Source organism: Podarcis tiliguerta (assembly GCF_965153285.1).
Source record: "Podarcis tiliguerta genome assembly, chromosome: 4".
NCBI classification, from domain to species: domain Eukaryota; kingdom Metazoa; phylum Chordata; class Lepidosauria; order Squamata; family Lacertidae; genus Podarcis; species Podarcis tiliguerta.
The window spans coordinates 99961856-99985229 of NC_139537.1; the positions used below are offsets into that span (position 1 = coordinate 99961856).

A 23374-nucleotide genomic window follows, 5' to 3' on the forward strand; every position below is an offset into this window, starting at 1 on the left:
GAAGAGGTGGCACAGTTGAAGTCATTGATCCTAGGCACTTTGGCAGCTGGCTGTGTGAGCAGGTCCCGCAACCACACTGGTAGCCAATACAATAAGGTTTTGAGGTATGCTAGAGGCCAGACCATCCAAACAGCATGTGGGAAGAAGTCACACATTCTATGAATACTCTGGGGGCCATGGCCAGTAGAAATAGGAGGTGTTGGAAGCAATGGTCTCCCTGAGGATGTGCAGGATGTGATGTTTGTGTCAGATCGCTATGTGGAAGTACATATCTTCAAGTCTATGGGTACAAATTCCCAACATAAAGGAATGGAAGGATGCTGGCAATCCTGAATTTCCTTGGTCTCATGAAGGAATTATGTCAAGAAGGTCTACAATTGTCTAGAGGCATCTACCTTTCTCAGGATGGTGAACAGAAGCCCTGAAGTCTCAAGGCATCAGATAACGATTCCATTGTCTCCTTTCAGAGGAGGGTTCTGATCCATCTCTCTTAAGAGGAGACAAAGGTTTTGAACAGGAAATGTCATCTCCAGGAAGCAAGAAAAAGTCAACTGCATATTGCATGTGAACCATGGTGACAGTGTGCCACACCAAGCAAAAGTGCCAGAGTCTGGTCCCAAATGCTGGTGGATATAGCTCCCAACTATGACATGTCACAAGTCAAAACAGATGCTTGGGATATCTGCTGCCCTGGGATGGTTAGATAACTGAACTTCACAGATGGGAACGACCTCTTGGATCAATGTGAAGATGACTAACAGGATAATTGTGCCTCTGTTGACTGAGATACAGGACATCTGGAGAAACCTCCATGACAAGGGCATATGGAACACTGTGGGCCTAGGTATGGAGCTTCGGCACAGAATGTCATTAGTTTTAGAACTAATGAGTCCCTTACCACTGAAAGGCAGGCCTTCAGTGTGGGATCAGGCATCCTGGTTATGCCGCACTTAGTTTAGCAAACTATGCAAGCAGAGGGCAACAGCACCTGCCATGCTCAAATTTGAGAATGGGTCAAGTCCCTAAGGTGTGGTGTTGTAGCCATGTCAAAGGAAACTTGTGACCTCTCAGTCTGAAAAAACAGTCTGCTGTCAACAACAAAATGAATGGAACCAAAGTAGAGAAAACCCTAAGTCTGTGATGGTTGGAAATATTGGCATTGGTGTCAAGCACCACGGAGGCTTGCTCTCACAATGTCACTTGGTAGACGGCATGAGTGGTTTTGGTGTGCCTGGTGGAAATGCTGGCAATGACTGGGTACATGTTCACTTTTTGACCCTCAACAAGACATTCATGCCCATCAGGGGAGGGTGGAATGCTACCAAAAGCAAACATGACTAAAAGGCCACCCATTGCATCATAGGCTCTGATGGAGGGCAGCGAAGGTGTCAATCAGTGCAGAATGGACCAAAATAAAATAACACAAATGGACAGAGAAAAATAAACTGTAGAAGAGAAAGTAAATGAAGGAAGAGATGCCCTGTTTCCTGCTGCAATGAGGCATTTTAGATTAAAAATATCTGCTCTTCTTGCTCTTCCTTTGTCATTATAGTGCTGCAAGTTTGGGTTTTCCAAGTTTCCATGACATTGTTTGATGTCAAAGTATGTATCTTACATTGGCAGATTGTTTTTCCTTTTTTAAAACAACATCCTTTTCTTGTTTAAAAATTGAAGCCTTTCTTTGGGTAATTAAAAGAGGAGGAACAAAGAAGACTCAGAATCTTGGTGTAAGTCACAAATTGATGGAGGATTAATTTTTAATGAATAAAATTATTTGAGGATGTAACCAATGAGAACCAGATTTAAAATGAATTTTTTTATTTTAGGGAAAGGGCCTTCTTCTCTCTCTCGACCTTTATCTCACAACTTCTAGTTCACATGGGATTTTCCTCCAGCGACATTTTCCTCTCCAAACCCACCTTCTATGAAAGCAGGAACAGTGGTTTGGTGTTTTGGAGAAATGAAGAATCAATCTATGCTTTTATTGGGCACACTGGTTTGTTCGCTAAGAGGAGACTTGTACTCCTTCCAGGTCAGGTCTCAAAGAGGATAGTTTTCTTCAGTTTTTTCCTGTTTTTGTTTCCTTTTTTATTCTTCCTGATCCTTGTGGACTACATTTGCTCAGAAATCTTCTAATGGAAAACAGTAGACCTCACCCAAGAAAGTCTGGTAAATATGGTTGTTTTGATTAACATTTTCTCAATTTTCAATAATTTATTTACTCATTGTTCCACAAAGTCTTTACATCTATCTCCTACATGTCATCTTAATCTTAAGCAGTTAATGCAACCAGCTATATTTCCCCCTATTTAGTGTTTGTAGTAGTCCCACTGAAATTGTTTCATCTATTATATTGCATTCATATCTATTTAATTTAGTGTTTATTTTGCATCATGTTTGCATGTTTTTCACCACTTGTCAGTTGTTTTTCTTTCTGGTGTGGTTCTGGTCTTTGCTCACTATCCATATGCTCACTAGAGCAAACTAATGTAGACTTATTTGAAAACCTGTTTTTCAAAGATAGGTTTGGAGCCTAATGCTTTCTTCTGGCAGGGGTTGGAGGTCATGTCCATTAACATTTCAATTATTGTAATGGCTCTGACACATGATGCTTTCATATTTAAACCATTCTAGCAGTCAGAATGAGAATATGAAATATCAAGGCTCTCATTGTGAAGAAAGGATAACAATTGTTTGCAAGTGATTGGTTAGAAATCCAACTATTGTTCATCTGGCACAGTTCATAAGTGCTGTCCTTTTCCAAAACAATTTGTTCACTTTGACAAAACATTTAGGGGTTTAAGTTTTGTTTTTGCAAAAGTAATGTACTGCTGTCCACATACCCGTAATTTCAATAAATTATCACATTTCAGCACAAATATGAATGCTGCCTCATAATCCTCTCACACACTTGCACTGGCAACGTGGTTTTCACTGGCTATTCCTATGTCCCAAGCAGGGAACAATATTTTTCTCCACAACAGGTCTTTTGACCTGAATAATATCAAGTTGCCAAGATCCTGGCTGTATTTGAATGTCATGCTAAACCAGAGTTTAATGCCCTGTGAAAGGGCTTAGCCTCCTCCTAAGTTGACATGCTCCTCTTGCCTTCCCTTCTCCTTCCTTCAAGGCTGAGATTTGTTTGAAAGCTCCTGCTTTTGGTTTTTGTTAAGTGCAGCCTCCCATGTCTTCCATACAAGGAACTGTAATTGAAACTGGCTTATTTTTTAGCTCCAAGTGACACAAGAAACTGTGTTATCCTAAAGAAAAAGGAGAAGCTTCGGAATTCCTCCTTTTGAACTTATGGGATGACAGGAGAAGTGTGCAAACACTGGATGAGTGTAGGACTATTCTCCACATGCTAAAACACAGTTCAGCCTGACATCCAAATGTGGTTCAGTTATGATGTAGTCAACAAGTCAGAAAAGGCTCCATCTCAAAACTCAATAAACTCTTATCCCAATGTCTTAAAGATTAAAACAAGTATGCTTTCAAAAGCATAAAGTTACTGAATTTTTTAGATCTCTCTGAAAAGCAAACAGAACTGAATTAAAGCTAGAAAGGACTTGTAATTTATACTTGAAGGAATTCCATCAAATAAACCATCTTGTTTTGCTTACTAGACTAATTCTGACTTCAGGCTGTTCACAGCATATGCCTATACCAAGTGTTATTTGACAAGATTGGGAGTCTATGCTCATAACAGACTCCAAAATTAAATAGCTTTCAGAATGGAATACCTTCCACCTGAAAAAATGAAACCTTTTTGAATCAATGTTGAATCAATGTGTTAGGTCCAAACAGCTAGCCTATATAACATTGGATAATATGCCTTCGTACTGGGGAGTGTTGTGGGATGAAGTGAAGCACAAATACTGAAAATAATGAGATATTTTGTTCAAATTCCTTTATTTATATGCTGCACTGCTACATCTCTCATCCCCTAACCGCTGCCTAGTAGAGAAGGCCCAGAAAAATAAACAGAATATGTGTTCATAAACATGTACCTGCATGTGTGTCTTGTGCATTAAGAGTGTGTGGTTGGTAAATCTGGGTAAACATTGAAAAAATATGTGATGAAATATTTTCTAATTTTTAAAGCAAGCAAAGTTTTTAAAAATACTGCTATTAATTGCTGATTATGCCCTGAAAATGTTTTCTAGTCAACATTTAAGACAATTTATAAGGCAATCTATCCCATTTACTCTAGAGGTGTAAAATAAAAATCTTGTCAACCTTCATATTCCTATTGACACACGAAACAAACAGCTGTTTCAAAATATGCGTGCCATTTTTTAAAGAAAAAAAACAAGCTAACATGCATAACAAAAATATTCACTTTTGTTAGGTTCATGAAGATAAAAATGGAAGTCCGGAATCAGAAGCTATTGATCTTTCAGCAGTACTCTGAGAGAGAAACCTGAGGGCTGTACTTTTAGTTTTTAAAATGACCTGAGTTTCTTGTGGCTGACTTTCTCTAGTTCCTGTGGAATTGTATAATGATGATATACTGCTGAGTACTTCAGTATCATCAAGCTACCTCAAGCATCTAGATGTACTAATGGTCCTTAATAATGTGATCAGTGGAGGCCAGGGAACAGACTTTTCCAAAGTAATTTCAACCCTCTGTAGAAAAAAGTGCTTATGGTGTATGCTGCTAGATAACGGCTGCCTCCAGTTAACAGGTTTCATTTCTTCTGTTTCTGGGTAATGTTGATGGCATGAAGGGAAGCCTGTTCCTAAGCCAAGATGGTAGTACGGCCTTTTATTTCAACTCTATTTTTACTATATTCTCAACTGGCAAAACTGAAATATGCCGGACTACCTTCAGTGCAGCTGCTTCTTGCTCCTTCTCCAATACTGGAAATCCTTTTAATTACTAATTTTTAATATTCAGGTATTTTCTTAACAGTATCACTTCATGTGCAAAGCTAAAGAAAACTGTTTCTCTCTTTATCACTCAAAGTTTAGAGATGGCAAATGAGCACCAACAAAACCCTACAGTGCTGTCCCATCCCCCAATGGTAACATCCCTGTGCTAGTCTCTGGGCAGCATGGGATTCGGTCTGTGGAGCTGTTTGCAGAACACCTTAAGCTCACCTTCAGACCCAGTTCTCGCCCCATCTATTGTGATTTTTAAAATAGATGTGGCTCAGCTGTCGTCAACTGCAGCTTAGTTTCTAGACTTACAGTCTGCCAAGCTGGTGCCAAACACATTGCTCTACTTTCCTTTAGGCCACATCATGAGGCTGAAGGGGGCGAGGTCCTGTCTGGGCAGCCCAGGACCTCCTTACACACTGCCCAGGTTTGTGCCCCAGGGATGTCACCTCAGTGCTGCTAACCCAGACGCACTTCATTGCCTCTTGAGACAGACAGGTGCCAACAACAAAGGCCCTTGCAATTCCATAGGCCAGGGGAACCACTTCCATTGGATGGGCCGGATCAAAATGCAGCCCTCCACATTTGACAGGTGGGTGGGGCTGTCTAACTATCAATCAACTTTTATAAGGCAGCTGTGGTTGCACTCTAAAGAAGGAGGGTGGCATTCAATGCCAAATGTAAACTGCTGCCAGGGCTGCAACAAAACAACTGAGAATCACCCTATGGCTTTGGATTGTTCCTTTGCCACCATGACTTTAGCTGTTCCATTCCTGATGTATTGTAAGCAGATGAGTAGCAGGCGACTGTGGCTATGTGAACATGGCCTGGTGGGTCTAATTTGGGCATTCAGCTGAGGTTCCTCACTGCCAACTGTAGGTCCTGGAAGCTCTCTCAAATCGTAGAAGTAGAAACTCACCAGGAATGATAAAAAGCACAGTAAATATTCTACTTTCTTCCAAAAATTTATCTTTCATTCTCTCCACCTGCCCACCCAAATGGGAGAGGAAGCATTTCATTCCTCTGTGACACTGAAGTTGATGGAAATTTTACTATTCTAAGTATCCAAAATCCTGCTTATTCCTATAATTTACCAAAGTCTGCCTGCTTACAAAATACCGGTTTGGCAGAATTCAAAGACTATTCAGTGCAAAAATTCAGATTGTTGGTTCCATAGTTTGCACTTAATTTTTGATAATCGTCCTGTCATGTCCTCTTCCAGCCTTCCCCTAAGCCTCTATTTCAGATGCAGCAATAAAAAACCATAATGTTGTCCCACTAATGCAATAACTTTTGCCTGCAGAATAGGACTTCCTCTCCTGTCCCGAATGCCTTCCCTTCCCTCCAGTTTGTTCTGAGGGTTCTGCCAACATTCTACAGCAGATGGGAGAGACACAAGAAGCGAAGTCCCATTGTGCAGGCTAACATCCTTGCATTAATGGGATGTCTTAGCTGAACATAACACAGTACTTTGTTGTTTTACCACCACTGATGTGGTTTCAATGCATCTCTGCTCCAGTTACATTCAGAAGGCCATTTAACACATCACCTAAGAGCACACATAGGAATTTCCATCAAGTGGAAATTAAACAAAAAGCCATAGCCAATCACATATTTCTGAAAAGTGTAGCTATATATTTTCACTCACAAATGTTGTTGGTGTTGTTGTTTTGGCTCCACACTATAGTTTTCAGGCATACACATAAAAAATGGTGTATCTGAGTCCCAAAATCTCCTTCCACTATGAAAGAAGTGCATAATAAGTCTATGGAGTGGGGTGGAGTCCATGGGGTGGAGCATCTCCAGCCTGAGGCTTAAATGGGTCCAAGCCATGACCAAACCATGCCCATAAACTCTGCACCTGGCATCACATATGACATCAGGTGTGGGGCAGATAAAGACCTGGCTGCACTGCCAACCAGCTGATCATGAGGGGTTACAAAGCACTGGGTGTAGAGCTCTGCCATCCATGAGAATCCGATGATTATCTGCACAAGCAAAAATAAGTCACTGTATGTCATTGTGATAAACTTGGTCCATGGAGTCTATATGGATTCAGCCCACTGGCCAGATCTAGTTCCCCACCTCTGTGGCAGACCAACAGATGGATTGCAGCCATACTAATCTCTTTCAGAATGCTGTGTGAGTGATTACTGCTTCCATTCAGCTATTCACTTCAAAGTTATAAATGCTAAGATGTACAAGCAGCACTTTACAAGACATAACACAAGTACTGGCCCATATAAAACTAATGCACTGATGTCACATAATCCATAAAGTCCTCCCTGAATGGCACAGTAGTGCATCTGACTTCATCAAACCAGATGATTTCACCAATAACTGCTGCTTATCATTTGTGATTATCGCTATTAAGACTTCTGAAAAGACAGACAATCCTATTTTAATTATCTGAAGCCTTTCCACAAATTGTATGAGTTACAGGACATGGATAGAAGAAGCCAGACCAAATGGCTTAACTGGAAAGAAATATGCAGTTTTCTGGAGTTGTGAGGTAAAGAAGTCTGCTCCTAATATATACAGTGTGCACATGCATGCTTGTGTGGGAAAAATGAATCCTGTCTCCAGCAGCATTGGGGGAAGTGGGCCTCCCTCTCCCCCCAAGGCTGCTGGATGACATCATGATCAAGAAAAGAGACTGGCTACTGTTTACCCAATATTTTTGACTTCATGGAATATTTGACTTTAATCAAATATAGGTGGTGTGTTGACCAGCCAGCAGATCAGCATCCCAAACGAGCACACATTTTTATGTCAACCGTGCCTAGTAAGTAGAAGTAGGTTTTTATTCTTCAAAAATCATATATACCCTTCTGTCACTTTGTAGGGTTTGCACCCATGGCACTAGTTTCATTGCAGTCAAATCAACAGAAAACAGGTTTTTAGAACTGTTTCAAAGTCACTTTTCAGTGCTACTACGGAAACTACTTGTAAATGAAGGCAAGATTCACATTTCACTGCTAATACAGGAAGTACATTTAAATCAAAGAGTTTTATTGTTTATGCTAAAAGCCTTTTCCCCAGCCACCTCTAAACTGACGTGTAGCACTTGTTAAGAACCTTCAAGAGCAGCATGTAAACAGCAGTACAGGCCCCTGTAACAGCTCACTACTTATTCACTAATAAGGTTGCTAACCCAATTTGAGTTCATGGAGAGTGATTTTCGCGTGTGCATGTGTGTGTACGATTCAAAACACAACACAAAGGTTGGGCACTGTGTTCCTGGTAACCAGCACACAGCAACTGCATATGAACTGTTTTCTAATGTTTTACTTTCTTCCTATTACAAATAGGAGCCTTACAGATGATCGTCTTACCACACATAATCTTCACCTTGTGGGTAGCAAAATTCTCCTTACCCCTCTCTAGTGTAACACAGATGGTCCAGATACCCTGATAAGGGAAGTCACTCTCAGATTGGTCACCTCTGTGGGATGGACACAGAAGCCCTTATCCTCATATACACAGAGTACAGCTTTGCTCATGCGGACAAGGATATGTTCCCTTACCTAGAGCAGTCATGCCAATTCACTGTCTTATTTTACTGGTGGTTGCCAACATACTACCAATAAGCTAAAACTAAAGTGTGTGAATTTGGAAAGAGACTTCAGATATGCAGGAGTATTACTTAATGTTCAGATTTCTGTAATGACTAAAAGGCTGACAGAACATAACTAACTTCCAAATGTTTGGTGCATTTGTTCTAAGGCACACGCAGCTCATCAGGCCTAACCAGTGCCTCCTGTGAAGTTTGTGTGCAACCTAAAATATGCTTGAGAATCCTCTGCAATGCACAAGAGCGCCTTGGCAGGCATGTTGAAGTGTTCTCTGAAGATGAAAAGTTTCAAAATTGCTGACTGATGCAAGAGGTACTTGTTTGAAAAGATGTGCTCCATTATTGAAGCACTGTCACTTGAAAGCACCTCATTATTTCTGTTGGGCTACTGTAGGGTTAAGAGTACTCTTAGACAGCAACCATAAACAGCTATATTATAACCAGATGCTTAAGTTCTACTTCCAGAAATAAAGCCAAATGCTAGAGATTACTGAGAAGCACACGGACGTATGAGAGTAAGAAGAAAAACTAGTACTGATAATGAAATTAGATGCTGACAAGTGCATAATCATTTGTAACCAATGTATTCCTGAAATCTGAGAAAAACATAACACTTTAGGTTTAAGTTATCTTGTGTTTATTTTACATTTCTACAGAACAGACTTAATTAAGCCTGAAGTCTCTGAACAATGCATGCTTTTCAAATTTATTTTAAATGGTTGCAAAAGAAAAAGTTTATTGTTGTGATGGCATTTAATTTTGGGCTCTTTTTTGCAAACATATACCTTTATTTTGTGATCACTGCTACATTTAGCACAACAGTGGATTGCATATATAAGGGTACATATCTATAGCCAAGTTCAATGTTCAAACAATTCTTGAGCGATGGAAAGTGCAAGCTTCTTCATCTACATTTTCTATTGAAAGACCTGTATGTCTGCTTGAAAAGAACTCATTCAAAATCTCACATTTATTGCTTTAGGAAATATACAGAATTCATATAGCCCTTTCTTTTACTTTTAATATAACTGAAATGCATTTATTACAGTAACATTCCTTCCCTGCATTCCTTATCAGATACTTTAGTATTAGTCAATGTATGCTATTTTTCTTCTGCCAGGACTCAAACAATATTGTGAAGAGCTTAAGAGTTGGAAGCATATCAGGATCGAACCTTTAACAGACTATCCATTTTTGTTTATTTTCAACAAAATGGAAATTACTCAATTCCATGGTAAGGAAGCAAAAATTAAAAAATGCCATTTCTAAGTACACCTCCAGCTGCAGAATCCAGACAAAACAAGGGACAGCTCTCCTACTGGCCACTGTTTGGAGATTAGGCTGGATGCCTTCTGCAACCAGAGAATCATTCACATGCACTCTCCAAATCGACCCAAACCTAAGGGTGCATTATTTATGTTGCTTTGATGTCAATTTAAGTGTGTGTATTATGAGTATCTTCATTATGTAAAATTTGAGGCAAGACAATTAGAAAAGGCAACCACGGGGTGTGGGTTGGTGTGGCACACACACCTGTCCTTCAACAGACTGCCTCCAACTCACTGAGCCTCTTCCTCTCTCTTTTCTCTGTCCTTGTCTTTTCACCTGCTACTTGCAGCAGCTGCTGCTGCTTCAGGCCTGCCTACCAGTCTTCCTCCTGATGCTATAGACTGTGTATGACCATAGTATCATAATGAAGCACGCTGGCTGGAACTGGTATGTCTGCAGCCACCACAAGCAACAAAAGCACAGGGTTGTCCCTCAGATCAGGCAACAGGCTGACCAAGCCCATAATCAGACGAACACTGAACTAGCATAACTCATCTTTAGCAATGCATCCATACAAATGAGAGCTTTGGGTGGGTTCTCTTATTTCATCCTGAAATGACCCAAATTCTTTGCTGGATATCCACAGGACATCTGAAAACTAAACAGATTCTGAATGATGAGTGCACTGGGTCTCTAGGCCAGGAAACAGGTATGACAAAAGTTGGGTTTTGCAGTGGCTGCCACAATATGGCCTGCAGCGTTCTTTGCTGCCTCCAACTGAGGCTCTGAATGTTGCACAGGACCAAGATGCTAGAAACCATGAGATGCATAATGCTCCTGGGTCCTATCTCGAGATTCTGCAGAAATGTGTGACAGCACTGATGGCTTCTAAACCTACTTCAATGTCGTCTGGAAATCTGGGAGTCGTGCAAGAAGAACTGCATGGGGACCCACAACAGGGACTGTGACAGTACATGATACATTTCAGACTGGGCTGGATGCCAGAGAATTTGAGAGCTAATCTGATGGGACGGAAAAGAGCAGGAGACTCTAGACATCACTTGACTGTCTCCATCCTGAATTACAGAACAAACCTCTTTGCTAGAAGAAACTAGTACTAAGAGAATGCAGAAGCTTGTATGGAAAGAAAAACAAGGTCCTCCACTTTACATAATATGTTTGCAGCTATATGAAAGAGAATAAAATGTGAGGAATTATCAGCAGCATGAAAAAATGTAGCACGAGTTCTGGTAATTACTACTTGAACTGCTATGTTAAAGTCATAAAATTTATAAAAAACCATAATGGATTTTTAATTTTTCTACTGGGTTGTCAAAAGAAACTCAGAAAGAGCACAGAAAGGACTGAAAATGTAAAAGCCAATTCAAGCGTTCACTCTTCTGTGTACCATTAACAGGATAGTTATAAAGTGTCATCATAGCCAATTATACAGACAGTCTTAGTAAAATGGAGTTCAAAGCAGTGGGTGGTAACCAATGCTGTACTCATGCAAGGATGCTTCTATAGGATCGGGAGTGGGGAGCAGTGTGAATGGGAAATTGAGAATTAATTGAGTGGGAGGCAGTTTGGGCTTCACTGGATACAACCCAATTGTTCTTGAATAAACGTGCACTAAACAAAAGGGTTTTTTAAACTCTAGTTTTACCTAAATAGAGCTTTCCATGAACATGTTGTATAAGACCTTTTAGAATGGCATATTTTATGAAGCACGTAGGTCTTTATAGTTATTGTAGCTATCTAATATACTTAAGTAGCATTTGTCAAAATAATGGGCACAATTAAAACAATGGTGGAAGCAGCTCTAATTTTACCTGACATACAGATAGATTAAAAAACCCTTTGGAATTTAAGACTTATGAATTCATCATCTCCTAAACTAAAACAGAACCATATGGAAGCTGTCCATCAGAACCCTTAATTTGACAGAGCAAATTTAAAAAGCATCCTGTTAATTTTTCATATAAATATTATTTTGCTAGTGACTCGAGAATATTGCCCGAACAATTTACATTTTATTACATGAGTGTAAGACCACATGCAGATTCTTTAAGGCATTGTTATGGATGGATATGTAATAAAGAAGGTCTTAAACCAGTTCTAGAATTCTCTTCTTCAGGCTTTTACTTCAAACTCTCTGCACGATTACCAGTCATCTGTTTATGGCTTCATTGTTCGTATGAACTATGCACTTTATCTCTTTGTATACAATTTATTATCACGTACCCAGGTGTCAGCTTGAATGGGTCTGATGTTGCTTAGTAACACCTCTTCATAGTTTCCATAATCACAGAACTTAACAACTGCAGTTGTCCCAGAGGAATGAAGAGCTTCAATTTCTGCTCGATAAAACTGGAAAAGACATTTAAAACAGAAGTTCACATATTTTAGTTGCAAAAGCAACAATATATTCACAAACCATGTAATAAAAACCAATCTGTAATAGGATTAGGAAAAATGTATAAGAAACAGCTGATAGTAACTTTGTCCATTTTCTTTTAAAACATTCCTAGTGAAAGATTTAAATCTGCAATTTAATCAACAAATACTTTAGCTGATTAAATGACGGGACAATTTAATCAGTGAGGTGTGAGTTGGCAAACTGCATTACATACTAGAGAATAAGAATTAAAAATTAAAGATGACAAATCACCCTAAAAATGAATGGTGGACGCCTCTTGCACTTAAAACAGAAGCAACAGAATTTGACTTGCGTAGGGCATACCTTGTTATCTTCCCAGTAAAGGGCAAAGCATTCATCCCCTGGTTGCCAGCTTTTCCCATATTCTCTTGAAGTAGAGGGTTCCACCATTTTTTCTGGTTTGATGGGTCCAGATCTCTTTTTGGGCCCAGTATCATAGTACATTTTTACATCAAATGCTGTGGCCATGTTGGGTGCGGGCAGTTTAATAGGTCCAACTCTCCTTCCTTTCTGAAAATGCTCCACATCGCCATTTGGTACAGAACTAAAACGATCAGTTCTAACAGGGTTTTGATAATCTATGTTCATGCCAAAGTGCTGCTCATTTTTTAAGCCAGTTAAAGTTTCATTTGTTAGCATTAGTGTTTTCCTATCATAGAAATTGTCAGGATGGTGTATCTGGTTTTCCCTACTTCCCTGTTTCTGATTATTGTTGTCAGATGCATCTTGAGCAGCAGAATTCTCTTTCATTTCCATGGGTGACGCAACTTTTCCTTGTCTGCTTTGCACTGGGATGTCCCGCTTAAAATGAAAGTCACCAGGGTGAACAGCTGTGGGATAGGAAGTATCTTTACGAGCATAAAGTCTATCACACCTATTTCTCTCTTCAATCCATTGCTCAGGGCCCAAAGAATTTTGTCTTTCGGAAGCTCTGGTTCTCATTAATACACTCCCCTCCATGGCGTGCCTCAAATTTTGACTGTCTCGCTGAAAACGAGGTGGCTTCTCGTTCCTTGGCTGCCTGGTGTCATTTCGAGGAACATGCCTTTGCTGACTATACACTTTTATGCCATTTTGCTCCGTATTCATTACTCTGTGCTGCCCCTGATGCTGCAGCGACATCTGTAACTTTGGTTCTACAAAAGAAAAACAACAGTTATTAGTGACACAGCTAATCAGTATCAAATCATATTAATTGCTAAAGACAGTTTAGATATTTGACAACCGATATGTAGTTGATCATCTGGTGTATAAATAATACATGGAGTCTAAGGTCACATTGCCACTCTCAACCTATATTTATTTTAGTTATATCCTGCCTCTCAGCAAAGATTCTAGGATGCCAAAATTACACATAAAAGTCAAGAATTCACATGAAATTAAAAAGGGGGTTAAAAAATAAAATAAAATCACAACATAATAAAACTTAAATAATAATAATAATAAAACATTCTCATAGAACTATTCTATAAGGTGCAATCAAGAAGCATGTCAATAATCTATGTTAGCAAGACACGTGGGAAAGTGTTCATATGGTATTAACCTGAATGACGTTTTTCACAAGCTACAGGAGTTAAACACTGGGGGCATGAGCCGCCTAAAGTTAAGCACACGAAGCTCTTGATTTCGAAGCTGTTAATAGAGCAAACTATGGCTACCGCTAATCAGCAACTGCTACCAAACCATGCTTTGAAGGGTTTGTGGTTTGGGATGTTTCTCATTTTGCAGGTAACCATAGTCCGCTCAACTCAAATGTCTGGCAAATCGCGTAAGGGAGAATGAAAACAATGCCTCAGAGGAAAGTATTTCATGGAATGACCACAACCTCTCAACCACGGAATGGCTGTAACTTCTTAACTCCATCAAGGAGAAAGGAAAGGGCCACAAGCCTAAAGGTAGTTTAAATCCAGGCGGCTGAGGGGTGAAATGGCCAGGAAAGAGACTATAAACAATTCACAGGCTTCATCTTGTGCAGGTCTAGCTTAAATAGTAAGCGAAGCAAACCCAATCTTTATTGTTGAGCAGAGTGTAAAAAAGCAGAAGTCATAAACGTTTGCTTCTTTGTTGTGTCCAACACTTACTTTAAATGAAAAGAATTCATATACTGGTGCACCTGGTAAGATAAAAAGGTAAAGGGACCCCTGACCGTTAGGTCCAGTCGCAGACAACTCTGGGGTTGCAGCGCTCATCTCGCTGTACTGGCCGAGGGAGCCGGCGTACAGCTTCCAGGTCATGACTAAGCCGCTTCTGGTGAACCAGAGCAGCACATGGAAACGCCGTTTACTTTCCGCCGGAGTGGTACCTATTTATCTACTTGCACTTTGACGTGCTTTTGAACTGCTAGGTTGGCAGGAGCAGGGACCGAGCAACGGGAACTCACCCCGTCGCGGGGATTTGAACTGCTGACCTTCCGATCGGCAAGCCCTAGGCTCTGTGGTTTAGACACACAAACACTATGTTAAATCTAAATATAACTCTGAAGGTGCATGCCTTGCTTTGAATAATATTAGATTTGCCCCCCTTCTCAAATCAATTGTTTATATTGCTGAATTAATTCTGTCTGAAATTTGTGCTGGAATTCTTGAGTGTACAAGGTATCTAATTTGGTTGATCTCCCTAGCAAATTTTACTAATTCAGGCTGAGCACAGATGAAAAACATTCATTAGAACTGTTGCAGGCAGAGTCCACCTTGAGACAGGTAAGTCAGTGGACTGGTGTAATTTTGCTACCCTGTCACTTCAGACTATTTGTATCTGACAGTAATTTTGGACTTTGAAAGCCACAATCCATTAAAAAAGCATTGATTTTATTAACCATCACAGCAGATGTTTCCAACCCAATGAATTTCTGTAGCTTTCTGCAAAGGGAAAGAGGTTAGTCTGGCATGATTATTTCAAGGTCACAGATTTATGGGAACCTAAGTGAATAAAATGATTGACTGACAACTTAAAAGGGAAATGCTTGTCATCTTAAAACTACCTAGTATAAGACAAAAGCTTTCCTGTCTTGCAATTAAGGCAAAGACTGAGCCATTTTCCAAGCTATTTTCCCCAATTTCATTTTACCATAATAGCTGAAGAGATGTCTAGCTGTGTGACAAAACAGCATGTCCTGCTCTTAAGTGTCAAATTAGGTTTGTTACTACTGTCCAGCAAAAGCATATACGCCATTTGAGAGTTTGGGCTAATGGCTCACTGGAGAAGGAATTATAAAAGAGGAAATGGTGGGGTGGAGTTGGAGTTTCTGTCAGTTTCCTTTATGCTACGAAAATGAACTGCTGATAAACTTCTGGGAGTGTTGGACCTGAGGCAAGCCCCATAATTGTGCAGCAATCCCCAAGTTCTTAGCTTAAAGCAGAGATGGGGAACTCATAACCACCATCCTGGGTCACTAGTCATGCTGGCTGGGACAGAGGGGAGTTGGAGTCCCACATCATCTGGAGGGCCACAAGGTCCCACCATCCCTGGATTAAAGTTCTCTGCAAAATTTCCTGCAGAAGACAATTTTGTTTTTGCACCAGGTCAGTGTTGTTGCTGCTTATTAAATTTGTATACTGTCCTTCATTTATAGATCTCAGGGTGGTTCACATGTGTTGAAACCATTTGGAACTAAGCTTCCCATTTTTGGAGGGGGGCGGGCGGGGGGAGTGTGTATCTGAAGGAGGAAAAAGCTGAGTTTTCCCATTAGCAAGATTTCCATCTAGCTATACAAGACATCGCTAAGGATGTCAGGCATTGCCAAAGGACATTCAACAACAAATCACAGAAACTGGGAGTAACAAAACTCAAGCACAGCTCGGAGCTTCATAAATTGTGTTTTACACAACAACAAGCTTATTTCCAGGAAGGCTGCCTCAAGTAGCTGCTGAAACAACTATCTCTTTGTAAAATTTGAAAGTGGTTCCATAACAAGTAAAATCTCCTTTTACGTGTAGTCAAACTACTTCAAAATACTCCAAGTTAAACTACTTTTAAAAGGAAACCTTTCATTAAATAAAATGCTAAAGAATACTGAAAGCTTCTTCACATGCAAATAATGCAGTTCTTTCAAAAAATAATTTCTAGATGGTGCACAGGTTCCCCTCCTCCCCCCTTAAAGTGTTTGAAACTGTAACTTCAGACACCTTTCCTTAAATTTTGCAACAATGGATTCAAAATGACTGGAAGAGATCAACAATATAGTGCATAAGATGCTCGGAATAAAACTTGTGCTGTTGTTTTTTAACTTAAAGGAAGAAATAGCTCTTAGCCCCTTGGTCTTCCAATTGCGCACTACATACCAAACTTCCTCTGTTTATCCCACTATCTGGAACTATGCAACTATCACATATTAGAGTATAATTTGTAATGCAAAATATCACACCCGTTACACCAGTAACATCCCTCACAGTAGCTTCAGGTTAATGCCACGTTTACTGTTTCACTTCATACAAAATAGTTGGGGAGCCAACATATGAACCATATGAACTGACCTGGACCCTGCAATCCTCATCTGAGGCCCTTCGTCCTGTGCCTCCTCCTCCTCAAGAGGTCCAGAGAGTGTCAACACTAGAACGGGCCTTTTCTGCAGTGGCTCCCACTTGTGGGATGCTCTCCACAAGGAGGCTCACCTTCATTACGTATCTTTAGGCACCAGGCAAAACTGTTTCTCTATAACTAGACTTTTGGCTGGTTAACATTCCTTAGTCTTTTAAACCGAGGGCGGAATACTTGTTTCTTACTATGGTATGTATTTTTGTGTTTTTATGTTGTAAACCGCCCTGTGATTTTCGGACGAAGGGTGGTATAGGAATTTAAGGAATAATAATATACAGACATTTCAGAACAACTTCAAGCTGCATATTCTTACACTGGAAAATCTCAATATTATCTGACAGCATTAAAGAAAAATCAAAAACACAAAGCAAAGGAAGACAAGAACATGAGCATTACGGCAACTCTCCCTACTTGTAATTCCCAGCAACCGGAATTCAGATGTATATTGCCTCCGACAGTGCAGACAGAACATAGCCAATGTGGTTTGTAGCCATTTTTAACAAGGCATTTTAACAAACCATACACAACCTGGCCAGAAAGAAGTCTCCACGATGACCAATATGCGTTTTCTAATTAGATCTTGGTTAATATTCTGGGCATGAGTGGGAAAGACAAGGCAGCATACCAAAGGTCCCACCAGGACTGGTCTTGGAGAAAAAAACATTCCAGTCTTTTCACTAGATGATCCAAGTATAAGCCAACCCGTGGATAACCCATTTGCTGGGATTAAAATGTTATCTGTTCAACCAGTCACTTTTAAAGTTTCCCTCTTTGCTGCCTTGACGGATTACACCAGAGGTTCCCAAACTTATTTGGCCTACTGCCCCCCTTTCAGAAAAATAAAATACTCAGCGCCCCCCTGGAAATCCACCGTCCTTAAGTGAACAAAGAGAAATATGCAGTGACAAATTTGCATCCTTTATGTATCTATATTTCTACCTCTGTCCTACACCACAGCACAGAAAAATGTTGTAAATAAGACACCTTGAAACTCGAAATTATAAAATTATTTATTAAAATCAACCATAGTAACATTTGCATTACACACACAAAATGAAGATAACAAAGGATAATATTAAAATAAAAATTACAAATAACATTAAAAATAGTCCTAATGAGAAGGATGAACCTAGTGCGCTGCCTTCAACTTATTAATGTTCAGCTCTATGAGGTGAACTAGGCCCCAAGATTAAAAGCCCATGGGCCGTACCAGAGTGAAGCCGGCTGGCTCAGTCCGATCCGCCCCATTGGGGGGGGGGGGCTGGCGCCATTGCTCAGCTGCCATTGGCCCAATAGGCAGGCAAGCTGCGATCGACTTCCCGAGCCTGGGTGAAGCTGAAAATGGCTCACCCAAGTCTGGGAAAAACCCTGGCCTCCAGCATGACCGCTGGAGCCAGGGGAGGTGGTGTCGCTTCCACCGCCCCCTCAGCTTTATTCAACACCCACCAATTGCACCTGGATCTTTGCAGCCTCCCCAGGGGGCGGTATCACCCATTTTGGGAAACACAGGATTAGGTCTACTGTTCTGCCACTCTGAAGAACCATGTGGCCTCTGGGAGACGTGCAAGTGAGGAGGCATGTGGGTCTGGTGTCGTCATCCTCAACATCTGTCCTCAGTGTCGCTGGCAGTGCCAACGTAGGCGGCAGACCTCACTTCAGACCCCGCTCCAGACCCATACCTGGACATTTCATATAAAATGCAAAAATCTGCCTGGATGGGTATGCTGGCCCCCCAAAAGAGGTCATGTCCAAGAAAACTCAGACTTAAGAGGACAGCTATAAATGTTCAAGGTGATGCCTGCTCCGCAATACTAGGTCTATACAGTACAGTGGTACCTTGAGTTACAAACGCCTCAGGTTACAAACGCTTCAGGTTACAAACTCCACTAACCTGGAAGAGTTACCTCAAGTTGAGAACTTTGCCCCAGGATGAGAACGGAAATCGTGTGCTGGCAGCAGCAAGAGGCCCCATTAGGGAAAGCACACCTCTAGTTGAGAACAGTTTCAGGTTAAGAACCGACCACCGGAATGAATTAAGTTCATAACTAGAGGTTCCACTGTACAATGGAATGCCCAGAGGTCAGGGTGGGAGGAGGATCACTCTGCAGGGGCCCTAATCACCTGAATCAACATGGTACATAGATTCTATTTGCTCCAGCACTTTCTCCTACCCCATCGATTATTACCCTAGATCAATCTTAGCCAATGGGGTGCCCTGTTTCGAACTAAAACGTCCAGTGTGGCAATGGTGCGTATCCTGCTGTCAGGCAGAAGGATGCCAAGAGTCAGATTTCACTTACAGGGTGATTCAGAGTGAGACCAAGGCACGGTCCAAAGTTTGGTCAACAGGAATTCCAGTTAACTGTCTAAGATCACATACACACAGGCTCACAGCAAAGAGAGCAAATAAGTCAAGGAGATAGAGTTCCAGCATCTTTCTATAAGGACTGGAGACTTATATGCAGGAGGTTTTCTAAGCCCCACCCGAGGTACAGCAGTTGGGACTTGTGAACTAGCCAAGGAGGTGGATCTACCCATATGGATGATGGATCTACTCATGGTGTCGTGCAAGAAGCTGCAAACTCCCACCCTGTCTACATACCTTCTACTGCAAGAGTACCCATTTTAGACTCCAGGAAGTCAAACAGTGTGCTTGGAGCCGATGGCCTGGCATTTCCTAGTTCTTCCTCATCTTCAGGTCGTATCCGGCCTCTGCCTTTCCCCTTCCCTAGAGATAAATCATATAACCTATTTAGTTATAGTCAAATGAACTTAGCTTGAAAAATAAAGCAATTAAAAGTATTTTAAAGTTAGGTATACAGAGAAACCTTAAAGGAATGTAGTAACTTATCAACTGGATTAGCTTCCACCAATCTTGTGTTCCCCGACGTTGTTGGGAGAACAACTGCATCGCCCCTAGCCAGCATGGCAAATGCTCTCCAGCAACATCTGGGACACAAGGTTGGGGAAGGCTGAAATAGATGGCTGAAGACATTTTCCATAGTTTTGTTGACAATATCTTACACCTACCAAGTTAAGGTGTATTAAAGTAGGATATATATTTCAGAGAAAATCTTTGCACCTGGATGCAAGGTAAGTTTTTCATGCTCTGGCAAATTCCAAATACTGTAAGCAATTAGGGTTCTAATTCTACAGGGAGCTCCCACAATTCAGCATGGGTCCATTAGAAACATTCACCCTCCAAAGCAGAGAGAGGAGCTAGGTTGGGAACCAAGCTAGTTATCAAGCTCCTTTTCTCCCTCTCATCATGTGAGATGATCACCTGACTAGGGCAGGCATAGCCATTAAAATGAACCCTTTACCTTATGTCCACTCAAACTTATTTATCTGAGACTTTTAAAAAAAGGTATACAGCAGTCTGTAACAACACTATTCTTATTTGACCAAAACAGCAAGCTTGCCTTGCCTCTTCAATGCATGACAAAATTTTAAAAGTCACTGAACCTGACCACTATAGAAGGTCCAGTGGGATTTAACTGCAAATATTACAGGAAGAATCCATGAGCTAAATGGGGTGGGATGGGGAGCCAGAATATAAAAGAAAGTGGAAGTAATAGCCAAGAACCTTCTGTAGTATCCACGTTTTGAGGTAGAATAAGACACAGAAGCTGGTAATTTAGCACATTCTACTACATAGCAGTGATAGTAAGGAAAGTAAGGAAAGAATTGGTAAATTAGATATGTTATTTACAAGATCCTGCCAAAGTTAAAAAGTGTGCTGATCACAGTGATGGAGTGTTCATCTCCACTGTGGATAAGAATTAACTCCTCCCTTTCTGACCCCTCTTTCCCAGTCACTGCTACTGTAAATAAGCATATGTGAAAACTAAACCAAGTGGAAGAAATTCCAAGAGGTTCTGTTTAAACTGCTTTTTGGCATAATTCTACTAAAAACCAATCTGGACTCTTTGATCATCATGAAGCCCTTCTTCATGTGCCTCCTCCATGAGAGGTCCAAAGGGTGACAACACAAGAACAGGCCTTTTCCGCAGTGGCTCCATTTCTGGAATGTTCTCCCCAGGGAGGTCTGTTTGGCGACCTCAACATATGTCTTTAGGTGCTGGGTGAAAGTGTTCCTCTAACCAGGCCTTGGGCTGAGTAATTTTCTATGGCCCTTTAAAAGTGTTTTTGGCAGGGTGGGGGTGCTGCTCTGTTTTTGTTCTATTTATTTTGTGCTTTATCCTGTATTTTTACCTTGTGAACCTCCCTGCGATCTTAGGATGAAGCAGAGTATATAAATTTAATGAAGAAAAAGGAGAAGAAACTTTACCCTTAAGGTTCCTAGATACGTGCACCTCTGCACACCCTTTCCTAGTTTTCCTGCTCCTTTTCACCATTCCTCTGTATCACTCCCTTCTTCCAAGCAACTTTTTCCTAGTTCCTTGTGCTAAGTCATTTCCTGGGCTCATGTGCCCCCTTTGGCCTTGCTGTCTGCCATGTTCCTCTGAAGGATCTCATCAGCTCAACCCATGGTAGCCAAAGAACATTCTAACTCTCAAGACCTTGGTGACATTAAGGCAGGTTAGACATTCGTTGAAAGAAGCTTTACAGCACCACAACTACAGAATCCCTTGGGGTGTTGTATTATAAATCCATTATGTACTGTGTTACAATAGCCTCATGCTCTACACATCAACAGCAATGTTAACTGGGAAGGAATTATAGTTGGGGGCTTCACAGAAAACCACAAGAAACCTTTGGTTGTAGTTCAGAAGTAAATTGTTCCTATTTAAATGCTTTTCTGTAAGAAGCAGCCTTTAAAGTTGTACCTCTAGGAGGCGGCCCTTGTACAGTCATTTGTTTATTGCTGTTCAGAAGGAAGTTCAATGAAGCTTCAAGGTTGTTGCTGTTATCCATAAGCGCTTGCCTTGCTGCTTCCTTACTGAAACCCATTTCTGTTATATGTTTGAGAGCCTTTTCATCAACCTGCAATAGAAGACATGAATAAATGTAAACCATGGATACAATGTACCCCATAAAACTGTTTACTTTTAAAGTGAATATATTAAATTAAAACACAAATTAGTATTTCATGTACACACAAGACAAGACAAGTCTGTTTTGCTAAATTAAGAGTAATTTCTTACAAAGTCATAATTTCATACAAACCACAGACAAAGGGAATATCGAAATATGCCCTTTATTTATTGCCTTTGATTAAACGTCTTTCCTGAATTATCTCCAAGGAGGGCAGGAGCAGGTAGGGGATGCCACCACCTAATTGTGATCCCTATGCCGCCCACTAATTTGGAGCTCTTCCCATTCCACTGCAGTCCATGTGCCACATTTCAGGATATGCTCACCACTCAAGGGAGTCTTTTAAGGAGGTTCAGAAAACTGCAATGGATTGGAGTAGTCAGGAAAGCCTGGGATGAAAACACTTCTATCCCCACATCATTCAATACAACCTGGTGTGTTCTGGGAATTGTGAACTGTTGCACTATGATGGAAACAGACCCGTCTTTTATGCAGCAATCACACTGCAAGTATCACAGCCCTCTCACTGTCAGGGCTGCACACAGATCCAGCAGCTACTACCTGCCTTGAATGAATTCAAAAGAAGGCACTTTTCAGCCTGGCTGAGTGACCCAGTATCCATCTGGGTTCTTGCATTTGAAAGTGCTTTTCAACCAATTTCAAGAGGGATACACAAGCACAGGTAACCTCAAACATTTAAATTCCTCTTGAATAGCTAACCTCCATGCCAAACTGCTTTTGAAAGCTCCTTCAGTTTCAGAAGCAGTTCACAGTATAGCACAGGGAACCGCTGTTCAATAAAGACACAAGGTACTAGCTTTGCACAGGATACTAGCTTTGCATTTCTCTGGATCCTGGCCACAGCTTGCAAGAACAGTTCAACTTGCACACTGCTGCCACAATGACTTTTAAATAATTACTAGCAAGGCTGATGCCAGACTACAGATTTGGCAAAAGAACAACATTTTAAACCAGTTTTAGTGGGGGACAGGGGGCGGGTGGGTGTGGGGGACTCCCTGGTCCTGAATGGGGCAACTGTGCCCCTGAAGGACCAGGTGTGCTGCCTGGGGGTCATTTTGGACTCACAACCATCCATGGAGGCGCAGGTCAATTCTGTGTCCAGGATAGCTGTCTCCCAGCTCCATCTGGTATGCAGGCTGAGACCCTACCTGCCTGCAGACTGTCTTACCAGAGTGGCACATGCTCTGGTAATCTCCCACTTGGACTACTGCAATGCGCTCTACATGGGGCTACCTTTGAAGGTGACCCAGAAACTACAACCAATCCAGAATGTGGCAGCTAGACTGGTGACTGGGAGAGGCCGCCAAGACCATATAACACCAGTCTTGAAAGACCTACATTGGCTCCCAGTACAGTGGTGCCTCGCAAGACGAAAAGAATCCGTTCCGGGAGTCTTTTCGTCTTGCGGTTTTTTCGTCTTGCGAAGCAAGCCCATTGACGGAGTAGCGCTATTAGCGCTATTGGCTAAAAAAGGGCTAAAAACGGCTTTTTTAGGGGGGGGGATTAGCGGTTTTGCTGCTAAAATGCTTTTAGCAGCTTAGCAATTCAGAATAAGGGGCTTTGGAGTAAAAAAAAAATTCGATTTTTTTTCGTCATTTTTTGTCTTGCGAAGCAAGCCCATAGGTAAATTCGTCTTGCGAAGCGCCTCTGCAGACGGA

The 23374-nt window shown here is 41.2% G+C and overlaps 1 protein-coding gene across 4 annotated transcripts in view; it reads right to left on the minus strand.

Moving 5' to 3' along the window:
- Nucleotides 1–23374, minus strand: part of TDRD3 (tudor domain containing 3) — a 59620-nt gene that overhangs the window by 10342 nt on the left and 25904 nt on the right. For all 4 annotated transcript variants that reach the window (XM_083435818.1, XM_083435820.1, XM_083435819.1 and 1 more), the window contains 4 exons: nucleotides 21488–21644; nucleotides 19300–19425; nucleotides 12465–13297; nucleotides 11966–12091 (listed from right to left, as the gene is read on the minus strand). In XM_083435818.1, coding sequence (XP_083291944.1) covers nucleotides 11966–12091; nucleotides 12465–13297; nucleotides 19300–19425; nucleotides 21488–21644 — 1242 coding nt within the window. The remainder of the gene's footprint in view (nucleotides 1–11965; nucleotides 12092–12464; nucleotides 13298–19299; nucleotides 19426–21487; nucleotides 21645–23374) is intronic.